This window comes from Anastrepha obliqua, chromosome 2 (assembly GCF_027943255.1).
Source record: "Anastrepha obliqua isolate idAnaObli1 chromosome 2, idAnaObli1_1.0, whole genome shotgun sequence".
NCBI classification, from domain to species: Eukaryota; Metazoa; Arthropoda; class Insecta; order Diptera; family Tephritidae; genus Anastrepha; species Anastrepha obliqua.
This window is the reverse complement of record NC_072893.1, coordinates 35,770,001-35,787,771: the sequence shown is the minus strand read 5'-3', so window position 1 is coordinate 35,787,771 and position 17,771 is coordinate 35,770,001. Positions and strand designations below refer to the sequence as shown.

General features: G+C 39.8%; 1 protein-coding gene across 1 annotated transcript in view; it reads right to left on the bottom strand.

The window, feature by feature from the left end:
- LOC129238082 (uncharacterized) overlaps positions 1–17,771 on the bottom strand; it is a 75,420-nt gene that overhangs the window by 15,087 nt on the left and 42,562 nt on the right. Inside the window, exons 2-9 of the mRNA XM_054873121.1 lie at positions 9,186–9,274; positions 8,684–9,122; positions 8,412–8,569; positions 8,264–8,350; positions 4,972–5,171; positions 4,566–4,913; positions 4,326–4,482; positions 3,121–4,207 (exon numbers count right to left, since the gene is read on the bottom strand). Of these exons, the coding sequence (XP_054729096.1) occupies positions 3,121–4,207; positions 4,326–4,482; positions 4,566–4,913; positions 4,972–5,171; positions 8,264–8,350; positions 8,412–8,569; positions 8,684–9,122; positions 9,186–9,274 (2,565 nt within the window). The remainder of the gene's footprint in view (positions 1–3,120; positions 4,208–4,325; positions 4,483–4,565; positions 4,914–4,971; positions 5,172–8,263; positions 8,351–8,411; positions 8,570–8,683; positions 9,123–9,185; positions 9,275–17,771) is intronic.

Sequence of the window (17,771 nt, the reverse complement as noted above, 5' to 3'; positions counted from 1 at the left end):
TTCATCCGACCATATTTTTCATAGGAGCTGATGCATCCACATTACCAGCTCCTCGACACCTCGTTTCAGAAGTTCAGCCAGCAATCCGTCGGCTCCCGCAGCTTTGTTGTTCTTAAGCCGCGTTTTCCTTATTCTCACCTCCATTAGCTTAATACTAATTTATTTACCCAATACTGCTATCCTTCTAGTCACAAGTCTTTTCAATGCCATACCAAAATTTGTATATTTTTCCAAACTAAACTAAAACTAAAAGTACGGAGATCATTCGATAACCAAATCAGGAAAAAATGCTGCGCTGCTCTCATCATATAGTGCAACCAGCTAATTGTCCTACCTCTCGAAATTTTTTGAGAAGGTACTGATATTTAAAATAAATTCTGTATTTAATTCTTCTTCTTCTTTGTGGTTGGCGCAACAGCCGCTTAGGCGATTTTGGCCAAGTTTAACAAAGCGCATCAGTCATAGCGCAGCGCATATAGGACGGAGGATGGTTTCCTGTGTAGAAGTCCACGCAAGTGGGAAAAGTACCTTATTGCCATTCACTTGGGAGTGGGCAGTACAATTCTTCTGCTCCCGAATATCCGTTTGAGAGCGAGCTAAAGTGAGAAGGCGAAGCAATCCAGGATATCTGGTTGTGCCCTGGATTTGGAACCCGCTACGTAAACACCATTGCCCAATGAAAAACAAAACAAAGACTCGGATGAGAACTGCTTATTCTTACGATGACCCCAGCAAATTAAGGACTCGGTTTGAGAGTATGCACTTGGAATATCTGGTATCTCAATGGAGAATGTGCCCTGGCCCAGCTAGTTGATGTCCTCGTGGGAGCAAAGGCTGACATCACTGCCATTCAAGATATGCGATGGCGGGGGTAAGGCAAGATGAGCATTAGACCTTGCGACATCTACTATAGTTGTCATGTAAAAGAGAGCAACTTCGGTGTCGGATTTGTAGTGCGAGAGAGAATTCGTCGCCAAGTACTGTCGTTCACTACGGTGGACGAGCGTGTCACATTGATCCACATTAAAGCGACATTTTTCAACATCTCAGTCATTTGCTCCCACGCCCCAGAAGAGAAGGACGATGCGACCAAAGATTCCTTCTATGAACGCCTGGAATGTTGCTATGACAGCGGTCCCTGCCACGCCATAAAAATCGTGCTTTGCGTCTTCAATGTCAATGCGGACAAGGAGGGAATTTTTGGTTCCACAGTGGAAAAATTCAACCTGTGTAACAAAACATCCGGTAACGGACAGAGGCTGATCGACTTCGCCGGAGCTCGAAACATGGTAGATTCGAGCATAAAAAATTCACCCGCCACGTAGCTGTCTTCTCTCCTTCATTGTCACTACAAAATACCAACACATAGATTCGCAACATAGATTTTGTATACCATTATCATTTGGCGCTACAGCTCTGTGTGAGTTCTGTAATATGTATAAAAAAAACCGACACTATTGCTACGTTACTTCTAATAATATGCAGATACAGTGAGTCAAAAAAGTTTTGGAACAGTGAGTTTTTTTGCAGTATTCGACATGTTTTTCATGCAAATTTTTTTTCATTAATAAAAATATAATTTATACTACAAAAAAGAAACATATATTGAATTTTCGATCTTGAAACAAATTTGGAAAAGTATACAATTAACGTAATGTTGTTTGAAAAAGATCATTGTGCCAAAACTTTTTTGTGACTGTAATATGTATAAAAAAATATTGGGACCATTGCTATGTTACTTCTTATAATATGTATATACAGTGAGTCAAAAAAGTTTTAGAACAGCAAGTTTTTTATTATTATTATTGATAGGCTGTTTGTGCACTACAACTAGAAGAGATCTATTGCGCAGCCATGTAGCCTACTTTTTCGCTAAAGTGTCCGTAATATCATTCCTTTCATGCCCCTTATGTCCCGGAACCCACATCAAGGTAACAGGGTTTCTTGATGCTAGGGTGTAGAGGATTTTAAAACATTCCCAGACCAACCTTTATTGGAACGAGAAGCTATCCAGCGATTTTAGAGCTGCTCTGACTGTCAGAGAGAATGTTTATATTGGCACCACGCGTGCCTCTCCGTAAACATTCTCTGGCACACAGTTCTAAGACGTGGACCTCCGCCTGCAAAATGGAAGTGGTTTTTCCTATTGCTATTGCTTTTTTGTAATGTAGTCTGACAATTACAGCCCCGGCACTACCGTCCTCCATTTTGGACCCATCAGTAAGCCACACCTTTGCTTCCTGCTTTAAGGATATTTCATTGTTTCACCACTTTGAGCGGTCACTTATGACCACTTTGAATTTCTTGGAGAATTCTAGTTTCCTTTCCATCTTGTCGTGGACTGTCAGGCACGGAGAGTTCCGGATTGAACCCAGAATTCTTACATGTCCTGTAAGATTGCCTTCTTTGAGATGGAGTAGATTAGGAAGCCTTAGAACTGTACTTACCGCTGGCCCTTTGGCTACAAGATAGAGTGGAATGAGTCCAGTAATCCTTCCTAGAACCGTTGTGGGACAGGTTCGCATTGCTCCTGTTGCGCTCAGACTGGCCATTCTGTATACCTTTTTAAGTGTTATCTGAGTCTTAGTTTGGTCTACTTTTCGCCATCATACTAGAGGCATACATTGGCACTATTATTGTCTTATAAGACCATGCCATCATCTTTGGCCGCAGACCCCATGTTTTACCGTAGAGCCTTTGGCATATGTATATTGCTCTCAAGGCTTTATTTGTGATGTACGATAAGTGATTTTTCCAGATCAAGGTTTTATCAAGGATTACTCCCAGATATTTCATTTCTCCAGATAGAGTTAAGTTGGCGTCCCCTAATTTAAGGGTCCCTAGACTTAGTTACCTTCTTCTTTTTTACAATATTCGGGATGTTTTTCTTTGCAATTTTTTTCTGGTAATTAAAAAAATATATTTTATATATTTATATATATTATATATATTCATATTTTTACTACGAAAAGAAAAACATATATTGAAATTCCATACTTGATCCAACATTGAAAAAAATAATAATATAATAATTGAAATTTACGTATTATAGCATGAAAAAGACCACTGTGCCAAAACTTTTTTGACTGACTGTATACAAGTATCTTAGCAACTACTCACTTCAATTAATTTGGAGAACATGTATGTCTTCCTTTCCGACACTGCTTTCGCTTTTGATTGCTCCGCCTCAGCTGTTTCCTTAGTACTTCGACTAGTGCTGCTTACACTTACTGCCCCGTCACTGCCTCTCGTCTGCTGATTGTCACTGTTTCGCGCCACTGAGCTATGCCCATTACCATTACCTTGACCATTCCCATTCTTTTTGCCACATCCGTTGCCATTAAGATTTGCTGTACCATTTCCTGCGGCGATTCCATTTATGCTCACTCGCTTTGTTTCAACGCCACTCCTTCCATTTCCATTCTTTTTGTGATTATCCTGATTGCCATCACTTATTACCAACTTTTGTCCGACGTCTTTTCCCTTTAAATTGCCCCCATACTTATCTGTTGCATATTCCTTAAACTTTATCAGCTTTTTTGGTTCGGCTGGTGGGAATAGTTCATGTGGCTCGTCCCAATCTAAATAGTCGTTCGTGATATATTCTTGACGCATTTGAAATGCGCTCTCATCGTGTCGACCTTCTGCCATTGTATCCGACCAGATGTCACTTTCGTCTGCCCTGTTGACACTTTTGTGGCGTGCCAACAAAATAAGTCGTTGACCACCGCCTTCGCGTTGTCGTTTCTTCTTCTGTTTGCGTTGTCGACGCACCATCACTTTGCTACTCAAGACTGGTGTTGACTTTTCCCAGCGCAGACAGAAGCCAGGTGGCAAACGTGGCACAACAAAATCTTGCAATAAACCATGAATTTCGATGCCACGCGGTATGTTGAATAGATCAAAGTCTGTAACCTCACGCACAGCACCAGCCACTTGCGCTGCACCAACTGCCAATTCTGATTCCATTGTAGACTTTTGTGAGCTACGTTTGCGTAGCTTTGCAGGGAAACGTGGCGAGCCCTTAAGTGGACTGGTATTGGTGGTGGTTGAAAGTGGTGTAGCTTCGGTGGAAGTGGCAATAGCATTAGCAGCATTGCCAAGTGGTGGTTTCGCACCATCTGTCAAGTTTGATTCCAATGTTTCGAAGTGCGTCTCCCAGCGGCAAACAATGGGTGGTTCGAACCAAATCACCGAGTCTGGTAGGCTATAGGTGGAAGTGAACGCAGCAGGTGGCGAAGGGGAGAGAACGAAAAGAGAAGTGTAGAAAAATGATTGTTTGCTGTTGACATTGTACCAGTTTGATTGATTATTCAAACACTTACTCCAAGCTGACCAGTGCTAATTTTTCAAGTGCCGCCTCAACCATGCGCATCTCCGCTTCAATTTCCTCAGGCAAACGTCGTACACCGGGTTGTGGGGGTGGCGGTGGTTTGTAGTTTTGGTAAAATATTTTGTGACCCAAGTGATCGGGTGAGATGACTAAAAATTTTAGAATATCAACAGAGGTTTTCTTAACTATTCTATGGTAAGATGTACCGAAATGCTCGGTGGACTGTACTCACTAGTTCTTATAAATGAACGCTCGTTGAGACGCTTATCCTGTTGTGGCGTCTCTAAATAGTCAATGCAATAAACGCCACCGATAATGCGATATTTGCGTAAATTAACATCGGTGTCAGCTAAACCGTATGCATCTGGTCCGATTGCACGACGGCGTGCCTTATTAAGCTCTTCTTCGTGCTCCGCATATATTTTGTCCACATCGAAGCTGCGCTCGCGTTTGGCTGCTACAGAACTATTCTGATCAGCCACACCACTCGACAAAGGACTATCCTTAGTGCAGTCCTCCAGCATATTCTGCAAGATGTCTTTGCGTTTATGCCACTCTTTTTTGGTATAGCGGAGGATATCTATGAGTGAGGAAAGAACTATTTAAAGCGCTTGAGAGGAGGATTATCTTTGACTTACTAATGTGTTCCGGCAAAACTCTCTTTGTGTTGATGCTTGTGCAATAATCACTAAAATGATCGTAGTCTAGCCAGAGGCCACGCATAGCGGAGCTTTGTAGTTCCACTGAGAGTGGCAGTGCGATTTGGAGTTTCAGTGCTGGGAATTCGATATCGTTGCAAGTGGCCTGCTCCCCAATACGTGCCTTGGGATTGACGGAGCTGTAAGGAAATAAAGTATATTATAATGTATTATTTGTCTAATATTTCGAGCGAATCAACATCTGGCAATGTGATTAGACTTAAGTTCCAGAGCCGTCTGTGAAGTAGTAAAGATTGAGTCTTATTTATATTTCCTAAAAACTTTCTTCAATAGAAGGACTTATCAAAAACGAATATCTTCTGTTCCCTTCTTTTCATCTTTGCCTTTTTTAACCTCCACTTTGCCTTTTGTAACCTTTCATGACTTCCACTGTTGGGTCTTGGGAGGCCAGAAGCTTTCTCTCTTATCACTAAATCGTGCTTCGGAGAGTTTAAGTAGTGAATTTATTTTGACACATGGACTTAGTAAGAACGTTGATTGAAATTAGTGTGTTTTGATATATGACTGTTCGCCCCTTAAGCTGATTGCTGGATACTACTACTACTACTACTACTTTTCATCTTCAAAAGTAAGCGTTTTGTCCGGTAAACATTTGAAAAATAGGCCAGTTTCATTAGTATTGAAAATGTCTCGGGCATCACACTTTTCAATTTACCATACCAATCTAAGCAAACAACATCATTAGCAGTTCCACTTTCTCCACAGACTTTTTTAAACACGACTCCATTCCTATTTTTGAAATTTGTAAGCCACCTTTCACTTGTCGCAAAGTTTTGTATGTTTAGAGTAGACACGAACTCTTTTGCTTTTTCCTCTAACAAAGTTCCGCTAATAGATACTTTTTGGCCCCTACACTGTCTAAGCCAAATGGCCAGGCTTTCTTCCAGACGAGGAAATTCACCTTTAGTTGTTCTTTTCCGTACTCTGGCAGTTTGAGCAGCAGTGACTTTCTCCTTCTCCTTTATTATAATAGGAATATGAATAAGTTCGTGCGGTTTTACAACAGATGGCGTAACTTGATTATTATTCCATCGATCCACATTTCCAAACATTCATTGGAGAGCTACTGTCGTAAGGCACAAACGTCAGTATAAGTTTTTTATTTGAAGCGTAAACAACAATATTTTTACCACACTTGAAAATGTCGAATTTCGTGCCAAATAATGTGTTTTTGCGGGGAATTCTTCTTCATTATTTTAATATGAAGAAAAAAGCAGCCGAAAGTCATCGTATCTTGGTGGAAGTTTATGGTGAGCATGCTCTAGCTGAGCGAACGTGCCAGAAGTGGTTTGCACGCTTTAAAAGTGGTGATTTTGGCTTGGAAGACGAAGAACGCGAGGGTGCGCCGCCAAAGTTCATGGATACCGAATTGGAGGAATTGCTCGATCAAGATCCAGCTCAAACGCAAGAAGAGGTTGCAAAAACTTTGGGAGTTGATCAATCAACCATTTCCAAACGTTTAAAAGCCATGGGAATGATCCGAAAGGTAGGCCATTGGGTGCCGTATGAATTGAAGCCAAGAGACGTTGAACGCCGTTTTATGGCATGCGAACAACTGCTTCAACGGCACAAAAGAAAGGGTTTTTTGCATCGAATTGTGACTGGCGATGAAAAGTGGGTCCATTACGACAATCCAAAACGTCGGGCAACGTATGGATACCCTGGCCATGCTTCAACATCGACGTCGGCGCAGAATATTCATGGCCTGAAGGTTATGCTGTGTATCTGGTGGGACCAGCTGGGTGTTGTGTATTATGAGCTACTGAAACCGAATGAAACGATTACGGGGGATGTCTACCGACGACAATTGATGCGTTTGAGCCGAGCACTGCGAGAAAAACGGCCGCAATACGCCGATAGACACGACAAAGTTATTTTGCAACATGACAATGCTCGGCCACATGTTGCACAAGTGGTCAAAACATACTTAGAAACGCTCAAATGGGATGTCCTACCCCACCCGCCGTATAGTCCAGACCTTGCGCCATCCGATTACTATCTCTTCCGATCGATGCAACATGGCCTGGCTGACCAGCACTTCCGTAATTACGATGAAGTCAAAAAATGGATCGATTCGTGGATTGCGGCAAAACCGACCGAATTTTTCACAAAGGGAATCCGTGAATTGCCAGAAAGATGGGAAAAAGTAGTAGCAAGCGATGGACAATACTATGAATATTAAATTTGTAACCATTTTACGGCAATAAAGTTTCAAATTTCGAAAAAAACCGCACGAACTTATTCATAGACCATTAGTTGAGAGAGTACTGAGAGGACCCTTGAATTCTTTTGAAACATCGCTTCTCTCTTCTCACCTTCTTCTACTTTTTGAATTAATTTCGCCTTTTCAGCAATCGTCAAATATTGATACTTTTTAGGACTCATAGTTAATACAAATTTTTAATCTGTATACCAACGAAGCGATTCGTCCGGAAGCGTGCGTCAAAATGTGCCTATGTTTTATGCGTAATACGCAACCACGCACAGTAAAGGTATTTTCAGGGGAGTCCCAAAATTACTAGTTCTTACTAACACACCAAGAAACTTTGCAAATTTGAATTGTCGGGCGTTTGACCTTATCAGTTCGAATTACCGCGTCGTGACAATGATTATTCCGTTCGAATTACCGAGTGCATAAAAATGTATGGACATAATTCGAAATATAAAGAGATTTTGTAGGGAACTCGTGATAACTTTTAATTAATGAGAGGTTCGAAATATCCCAAGTTTGAATTAACGAGAGTCGTCTGTATCACTAAAACATTCTTGATTTTTTCGTAAACAAACTGCTGCTACGACAGCTCATCAGTTGATTCTGTCAAATTCGCAGAGAGCCGGCTGACGGTCTGATATTGGCAACACCTTTAAATCTATTCATCATGACTCTAATTATTTCTCTTTCAACTGTAACTATTGTATCCAAATATGAAAAAAACGGCTAAGAAGATTTAATAAAGTACGTTAACTATTATTTTTAATTATTTCATAGGACAATTGAATGAATTGCCGTTCCTCCATTAAGCAATGAATGTGATGATTGAAAAATTGTTTGATTAGAACTGAAGTGAGAGTTCTAAATTTCTTGTACTACGGAAGTTATACGAAATTAGTCCCGTTTGCCGGTTTGCCAATTTAAGTAAAATCATTTTTGGGTAGATTAAATTTATATTTCACTAACTTTAATATCAAAAATATTTGTGCTTTCACTTACATTTGTGCATCTTTTGAGTAAGTCCAAAAATGGCTCTTGAAGACATCGGATTCATAGATGTGCTTGAAAACCCCCGGCCTATCGATTCTAAATAACGATAACAAAGTTAAGTCATGCAAAACAAGTTTCAAGTTCCAACGGTACGCACTCCATATCACGATCAATATGCGACATCGTTTTATAGGTAAACTCATCCAGGTGTTCGCTCAAGAGCACGCGAATCTCCATTTTCAGACAGATGAGATCGCTAACGATATGCGGTGGCTTCTTCTTATCAGCGATAGCCTCGTCCAGCTCTGAGAGTATCTGAGAATGTGTGGAAAGTGACATTATATTCATTCAATGTTTAACCCCCTTCTGTCTCCCTCTCAATCCACCACTCTTTTCCGCTCTCTCTTCCGTTTCACTCACTCAACTCACCCCCAACACTTCGCGTATTCGCTGCGCATACACATCACCCGCATTGCCCTGCTGTAGGCGCAAACTCTTACGCGATAAGTCCGGCGCATCGAGATCTTGCGTGAGTAGCGTCCGTTCGTTCGTATTTAACAACCAATTGCGTGATGCACGCTCGCGCCGCTCCATATCGCTGCGCCATTGATGTATGTAGCGGCGTAAGTCACTTGGACTATTAGCATTGGGTAAACCGTTGCAACGCATAAATCTTTCCCATTCTCGTTCTTCCTGCTCCAGCGCCTTTATACCAGACGTTACTTCGCGCACCTCTGTGAAGAAAGCCATACTGTTGCGTAGCTGTGCGCGACGTGTTTTATTCTCTAGAATTTCTTCCTTCTGACGGCGTTTGGCTTGCTCGTATTCAATTTGGCGACGTTGACGCTCTTCCTCGAGTTTTCGTTGTCTGAGTGCGGAATACAAGTGCGTGATATGCAAGTGGGTATATCGTGAATTTATTACCTCTTACCTCTCTTTTTCCATTTCGATGCGTAGCAGCTCGGCCTGTTCGGCCTCCAGCCGCGCTTTTTCCTTTTTAGAGAGTTTCTTTTTCGGTGGCTTTCAGAAGATATCATTATTTGTGTATTTGAAATAAAATTTTTTTCTTCTTGCTTCATACTTACCATGCTTTAAAACCAATTAACTGCTGCAATACTTCCCTTACAACTCCTCTAAAGCGAATGCTTACCTAAACTGGCGGTGTCGGTATCGATCCAACGTTCTTTGATTGGCTCTTCTTAGCGACGCGTTGCTTTGCTACCGCTAGTTTAAAAAACACCTTCCTTTCTTACCGTTTGCTTTTTTGTGCAACTCAAAATAGCCTTATTTTCTTCTGTTCGTTCTTATGTTTCGTTTTCTCGCTTTTACAACTTCCCCCACCCATTCATTTAAGCTGTTACCTAGCACTTCCGTTTCCGCTCGAAAAGCAGCATTTGCACGGAGAATGCAGAGTTGCCTGGGAATTAAAAGCGATAGCTGGTAAGTATAATAAGCGAATAGATATTAAAACTTCACTCAACAGTGACTAGAATACTTATTTTGCTTTCCGCGGCTACGCTTTAAATAATGGGGGTATTCAGGCAATAAGCCCATTTTGGTACAATGGCTATAATCGAGTACCAAAATTAGTTGTACCAGAAAAAAGCACAAGAATTAATAAATAGTAATAATTATAAAACTATCTACGTTATTTTGGTATATTTGTTTTTTTTTTTTGGTGGGTGAGGTAGGGCTCAAAATTCCTTCGCCCTTATAGCGACGTCGTTTACTGAATCAAGTGGTGTGGCCACTAAAACAATCCCTCTCCTTCTTCGGAGTCCTTGTTTTGCTACATAGCGCATTAAAAAATGTAGTTAACTTGGTAACGGGTAATCTAGCGTAAGTGCACTAGCCTGCCATCCCAGAGGTTGCGGGTTAGAATCTACCGTAAAGCACGGATCTCGCACTTTCCCTGTTCCTAAACAAAAAAATAAAAAAAATAAAAATTTCATTCCTCAAACCCAAAAACTTATCCTTTCCATCCTTACTCCACTCCCGCACAATAGTCAGCGCATTACTTGCATTGTGGCTGCTAAAAGAAGCAAATGACAAACAAAAAACAACAGTTACACATTGCATCAGTGGCGCCAGCAAGAGAAAGCGGGCAAGCGCGGTAATAGCGCAGATACACCAAATTTAGTGAAGTCTTCAACCATCTGAGCGATCCTTCTGGCAGAAAAATCTGAAACACAGATGGCGCTCCAAGTATGATAGTAAGAAAGTGTTGTTCCTAAGCAGCGACAGGCCGGTATTTACTCTATTTAGAACCCTGTCAGAAATCAAAAACAGATTAACGAAACCAACGCAAGACATCAGATAGGAGTGAACAAGGAAAAAAAAACTCTGTAAAAAGTCGCTAATTTCAAACTTTTATGGTTTTGCTAACAATTGTCATAGGGGCTCTTTTTAGGTTAAAGGTATAGAAAATAGATGATTATTATTATTATTATTTTATAAGCCGAGTTTCGTTCCAGTTTATGGTGTGCGTTTTTGGTAAAGGGTATTTGAATTTTACAGCCTCCGAACAAAAAATAGTATTCAAGAAAAGCATTTTCATGGTAGAAATACCAAAGATTCTTCAAGCAAGCCTAAAATGTGTTTGCACTAAATACTTTTTTAGTGCTAAAACCACTTATGATTAACTATTATTACGGCTTATCAAAACAGAGGTTTCTCAAGCCATACTGGAGTGGAGATTGAGCACAAGGAATACAAGTAATGATGTCCGCTTCCATTTCCAAAAAAAGGATTCGGTATTCTACTTTTAACTTTTAATAGGATAGTATTAAGCAATGTACTAGAGAAAGGAGAAATTGGAATTGATCAAGAGATGGCAAGTTCTATTAAGAAATCTTAGAGTCGCATTTGTTTCGCTTAAAGATTAATTTGGGCCTGAAACGCACACTTAATGACTGACCGTATAATGAATTCCATGAACGTAGGATTGATACTAAAATTCATCTCGAAAGTAGGATTAAAATACATAGGAGACGCATTTTCAAAGGAGGCGCATCAAATCTTAAGGTCTTGGTGCTTTCTTCACAATAATAATAATAATAATATTAGCCCAGAAGGCGGCGGCCTTAGTCAAATAGGTAGGTGCGTGACTGCCATGCGGAAGTGCGTAGGTTCCAACACCAAATAATAGAACAAAATTTTTCAAATAGCGGTCGTCCCTCGGCAGGCATTGGCAAACCTCTGAGTGTATAAGTAATGCTGTCATGAAAAAAATTGCTCATAAAAAGCCATCTGCCATTCGGAGTCGGCTTAAAATTGTGGGGCTTTCCATTGGTAGAACAACATCGAAACGCACTTCACAAATAGGAAGAGGAGCTCAGCTAAACACCCAAGAGACGGTATGAATGCTAATTATATACATATGAATAAGTTCGTGCGGTTTTACAACAGATGGCGTAACTTGATTATTATTCCATCGATCCATATTTCCAAACATTCATTGGAGAGCTACTGTCTTAAGGCACAAACGTCAGTATAAGTTTTTTATTTGAAGCGTAAACAACAATATTTTTACCACACTTGAAAATGTCGAATTTCGTGCCAAATAATGTGTTTTTGCGGGGAATTCTTCTTCATTATTTTAATATGAAGAAAAAAGCAGCCGAAAGTCATCGTATCTTGGTGGAAGTTTATGGTGAGCATGCTCTAGCTGAGCGAACGTGCCAGAAGTGGTTTGCACGCTTTAAAAGTGGTGATTTTGGCTTGGAAGACGAAGAACGCGAGGGTGCGCCGCCAAAGTTCATGGATACCGAATTGGAGGAATTGCTCGATCAAGATCCGGCTCAAACGCAAGAAGAGGTTGCAAAAACTTTGGGAGTTGATCAATCAACCATTTCCAAACGTTTAAAAGCCATGGGAATGATCCGAAAGGTAGGCCATTGGGTGCCGTATGAATTGCAGCCAAGAGACGTTGAACGCCGTTTTATGGCATGCGAACAACTGCTTCAACGGCACAAAAGAAAGGGTTTTTTGCATCGAATTGTGACTGGCGATGAAAAGTGGGTCCATTACGACAATCCAAAACGTCGGGCAACGTATGGATACCCTGGCCATGCTTCAACATCGACGTCGGCGCAGAATATTCATGGCCTGAAGGTTATGCTGTGTATCTGGTGGGACCAGTTGGGTGTTGTGTATTATGAGCTACTGAAACCGAATGAAACGATTACGGGGGATGTCTACCGACGACAATTGATGCGTTTGAGCCGAGCACTGCGAGAAAAACGGCCGCAATACGCCGATAGACACGACAAAGTTATTTTGCAACATGACAATGCTCGGCCACATGTTGCACAAGTGGTCAAAACATACTTAGAAACGCTCAAATGGGATGTCCTACCCCACCCGCCGTATAGTCCAGACCTTGCGCCATCCGATTACTATCTCTTCCGATCGATGCAACATGGCCTGGCTGACCAGCACTTCCGTAATTACGATGAAGTCAAAAAATGGATCGATTCGTGGATTGCGGCAAAACCGACCGAATTTTTCACAAAGGGAATCCGTGAATTGCCAGAAAGATGGGAAAAAGTAGTAGCAAGCGATGGACAATACTTTGAATATTAAATTTGTAACCATTTTACGTCAATAAAGTTTCAAATTTCGAAAAAAAACCGCACGAACTTATTCATAGTCCTATTATAATCCTGAAAAATGAAACGGCTGGAATATTAGTTTTAACTGACGCAAATATCTTCAATAAGAATAGCATTTTTTATAAGAAAGTTGGTAATGATTCACTCGAAATGTTTTAAAAATATTAAAGATACTACAACCTCGGGAAAATGAGGTTTCGTTTGCTGCCACGTGGATAAGGACTCTGAGGTAGAATTTGAGGAAGTGATTGCAATAATACAATCTCCGCTGGCCTTTCTCTTTTCACAAGGTGAGGAGAAGGCTAGATTAGCTACTTACACGCTTCAGAACAGAACATGAGTCCATCAAGGATGACGGACGTACATAGTGCAGACGAAACTGATGACAACATCAATAAAAAAAAGTAGATCAATAACCAAAAATTAATCATCAGAGATCTGACAGAGGACTTCAGTATTTCTTATGGATCTATTTAGGGCATTGTAGTTAATGATTAGCGTTTGCGGCACTTTGCTGCAAAGTCCCAAAGCACCTAAATTTCATGCAAAAAAAGACCGCGTTGATATCACGAAAATGACTTGATATCCAAGGCTGAATCCGCCCCAAGATTCATGAAATGAATCATTACTGGAGACGAGAAGCCGGTTTATGAGTACGACACGCAATCTAGACATCAGGCGAGTGTGTGGAGAGCTTCGAATGAACCACGTTGATATCAGTCAAAAACGAAAGCAATGCTCACGGTTTTTATGGAATACAATGGTAATCAAGACTACGAGTGTTTGCCAAAAGACCAAATAGTTAAAAAAGGCGCTAAGAAATATGTGCGTGAAGCAATTCGCCAAAAAAGAAAGTATTTATGGGAAAACCACCCATGGAATTTGCACCATGATAACGCACAGTGCAATTATTATAGGGAAATTTTTTACCAAGTATGAAGCAAATACCATCCAAAAGCCATCGAAGTCATCTGATGTTGCTCCCTGCGATTTCTTCTGTTAAGATCGAGTAAAAAAACCTCGGGTTTTAACAGCCGAAGAGAAGTAATGGAAAAATCGAAGATTGTTCTAATGGCTATACCGAAAATAGAGGCCCACAAATGTTTCAAGAGCTGGATCAAACGCTGGCATAAGTGCGTTGCAGTTGGGTTCGGTAGTACTTTGAAGGTGATAGTATTACTTTTGTGGTATGAACTTTTTGAATTTGAAGAAATGGAGATCCATCTTTTCTGCGCTTTCCTGAGAAATAATTTGTACAGTTCCCATTTAACAACTGTCAGGGGGATGCCGATGACAGGGTAGGAAGTCTCTGAGGCTAAATCAGTCCCCTTTCTGGCAAGCTCATCAGCAATTTCATTTCCCGCTATGTTCCAACAGGGTGGCTGATGAAAGCCGCTACCAAAAAAAAAAAATTGAATAACTTTTTTTCTTTTTAAGCTAAAATTTATTAAAATGGATAACTGGGACACGCAAACAAGAATTTGGATAGTCCGCCGCTATCACGCACTGGAGTCCGTAGTTTTAGTACAGAGAGAGTACAGGCGTATGTTTGGCGGCGATCCCCCGAGCAGATGGACCATAATGAGACTGGTGAATAATTTTGCTGAGCAAGAAACAGTCGCAAGAAGGCCTTATCATCGAAACCCACCAGTTCGGACGGAGGAAACGATCGCTGCTGTAGCTGCAGCTATACAAAGCAATCCAAGGGTTTCAACAAGAAGCTTATCTGCTCAACTTGGTGTCAGCCAACAGTCTTTGCAAACAATAATGCACAAAGATTTAGACTTAATTTTTCTATCCAGAACTACGCCGAAAGAGAATTCCTTTCAACTCTGTGTGGTTTCAACAAGATGGGGCAACATCTCACATAGCCCAGACTGTTAAGACAGAGTTGCGACGAAAATTTCCCAATAAACTGATTTCAAGAAACTCCGAATTTCGTTGGCCCCCCAGGTCGCCTGACCTTACTGCACCTGACTTTTTCTTGTGGGGTTTATGTAAACAAGAAGTTTATAAAACAAAGCCAACAAATTTGGATGAACTAAAACAATCCATTCGGGCAACAATTGCGGCTATTCCTGTTGCAACTCTCAAAGCAGCAATGAACAACTTTTTACTAAGATGCCGCACTTGTGTCAACGAGCGTGGGGGGCATTTAAATTCAATTATTTTTAAAACTAGTTAAACTACATTTAATAAAATTTAATGACCTTCAACTTGAAAAAAAAAATAAATGAGTTCCATACACTAAAAAAAAAGTTATTTGAGTTTCTTAATGTAGCAAAATTCATCAGCCACCCTGTATGTCCTGGAACCGAACTGAATATATTCCGGGATCTTTTTGATCAAGGCGATATCCTCAACGGAACGTCTAGTTTTTGTTTTGCCAGTGTACCTATTTTTCTAACCTCAACAGAATAGTTTCTTCAAATTTTTCACCACTCTTTGAATTGTCGATTCATTCGAATGATTATTTTCATAAAAAAAATTACGAATTTTGCGTTATTTTGCTCTTGAAGATTGACAATTTTCATACTAAGTTTAAAAAGTTTTAGCGCTTTGTTCTATCGTGCTAAATTGTATATCTGTCTACTTGGCAAATGTCAAAGATGACATGAAAAAAGTACTATCTAGGAACTATTCGCTATTGATATGTAGGAGTCACTTTTGAAAGACCCTTTATTACATACATGGAGTTACGGGTAAAGCCATCCTAGGTACCATAAGAAATGCGGTGTTCTTTAAAGGTAGTAGTTCTTGCATTGGTGAAAAAGAAAAATCTTGACAAGGTAAACAGAATTTTTTCTACTCTTGTTTTTTGCCTTTAGAATAATAGGTTATGACCCTTCATAAAAAATTAGTAAAATTTTATTAAAATGTCTTCCTAAAATAGTGGAGCGAATGATTTATTCAAACTAGAAATAAATAAATAAGGTAAAGTAAAAAATAATTTCAGGGATCCCGGTGGTGTAGAGCTCGAAAATTTAGGGTAATTTGAGGAATTTTTTTACAGTAAAAAAATTAATACCGATATTTTAATTTTTTAGGCTCTTTATTTAACTTTTTTTACCTAATCTTTTTTTATTACAAAAAATTTTGTAATTTTAGTAATTTTAAAAATGGCGCTGACGTTGACCCTCCCGAAAAATTGGACCTGGACGGTGTTGCCCATTTTGGCTCTGCTATTTATTTGAAACATAAAAACCAAAAAAATTATTTATTGAACAGTATGACTGTAGCTATGTCCCGCTACAAGAATAAAAAAAATTAAAAATTTGACAAAATGGCGCGGTTTGGAATTTGACACTCTAAAAATCGGGGGTTTTTCAGTTTTTTAATAAAAAAATACGAAATAATTGAAATAAGAATATGATTCTAGTACGGACGATAGCCACTGATGCTGTGAACATCATATTATAGGTAATTTCAGACGATTTGATTGAAAAGTTTTTTGACAACACCAAGCCGAAAAAAGTCGTTTCGAGATAAATGAGTTTAAAATTTGAAGTATAGGAGCGCGCGGACCGCTCTCTACCTAGTTAATGGGCTGTAAAAGCTATAATATTGGAAATTTGAAATGAAAATTTCACAGTATATTCTTAAGATACTATGCTTTTGAAATTGCAAAAAAACAAAAACAAATTTTTTTGAAAATTCTGGACCCTTAATGTATAACAGGTGGAAAGGTTAAGATGACTTAAGTTATTTTGTGCGGAGGCCACAGAAAGATATTTCGAAGAAAGTAATCTAAAATCAAACAAAAGTTGTACTTTAAAAATATTTCAAATAATAGTGTTTATTTGGAGGAAATTATAAAAACCATATAAAAAACATTTATTATTATTAACTTTTGTAAAAAGAAGCCTGTGAAACACTTTTTGGTATTCCACATTTTCCGACCTCCATCAGCACAATTCGTGGTCCCTTTCCACAGCGCCCAAATTCATTTAAATTTTATAATAACTCTGTTAATTTGGGTGATATGTTTGCTTTTGTTGTGCGTTGTTGTGTGTTGCCATGTGTGGGTGTTATTAATGCTATACCTGATGTTTCTTGTTGTTAAGCGACTGTTGTTAACACTAGAATGTTTGTTGTTATGCTGTAGTTGGTATGCGGTGCACAAATTAGTACATATGCAGCCACAGCAGCCGCAAATGCGTTAACGTATGAAAACTTTTGCATAACTTTGGAACTGGAATGTGCGTGTGGCGTAAGGAATAATGGCAAACATTTCGCTACCCATTTCCTTTTCATTTCACTAACTCTTCCCATTTTAGCTCTCTTAATGATGCTGCTGAGAAAAGGCTGTATGGTATTTGTTGTGCTTTGTTTGAGACGTTAAAATTTTAAGGCGCTGTTTGCTGGGCTTCTTGAACCCGCTGACATTTTGGCAATCCCGCCAGCTTTAGTCGGGTGCCATTTCAACTGTTGCATCAGTAAATATTCGCCTTTATTGCCACCAAGCAATTTCTTGTTTTCGCTTTTAATGGGCGTGATACACGCACACACAAACATACACACACATATATTAATTTTAATGTAACAACGTCGCTTAATTACCCGCAACGTAAAGCCGAAATTTCTTAAGTTGACTGTGGCTGCGACTGTGGCTTCTCGCCTTTCAAGGGCTTACTTATCGTCTAGGAAACAACACAAAAACAAAAAACGCCGAGCTTATGAATTGTAGCTTTTCGTATTTTTGGCTTTCGGATAACTGCTTTTTTGCACTTTAATGCCCCTGTGAGTGCTGATGCTGCTTATTAAGTGGTTGCTTGAATAATTCTTCATTGCAACAACTGGGCGGTTGTGCGGCTCGCGTGAACGTCACAATCCTGAACCTATATCTATGATCAAACTTTTTAGCTTCGTGCCATCTTTTTGCTTTATGTAAAATTTTTATGTAT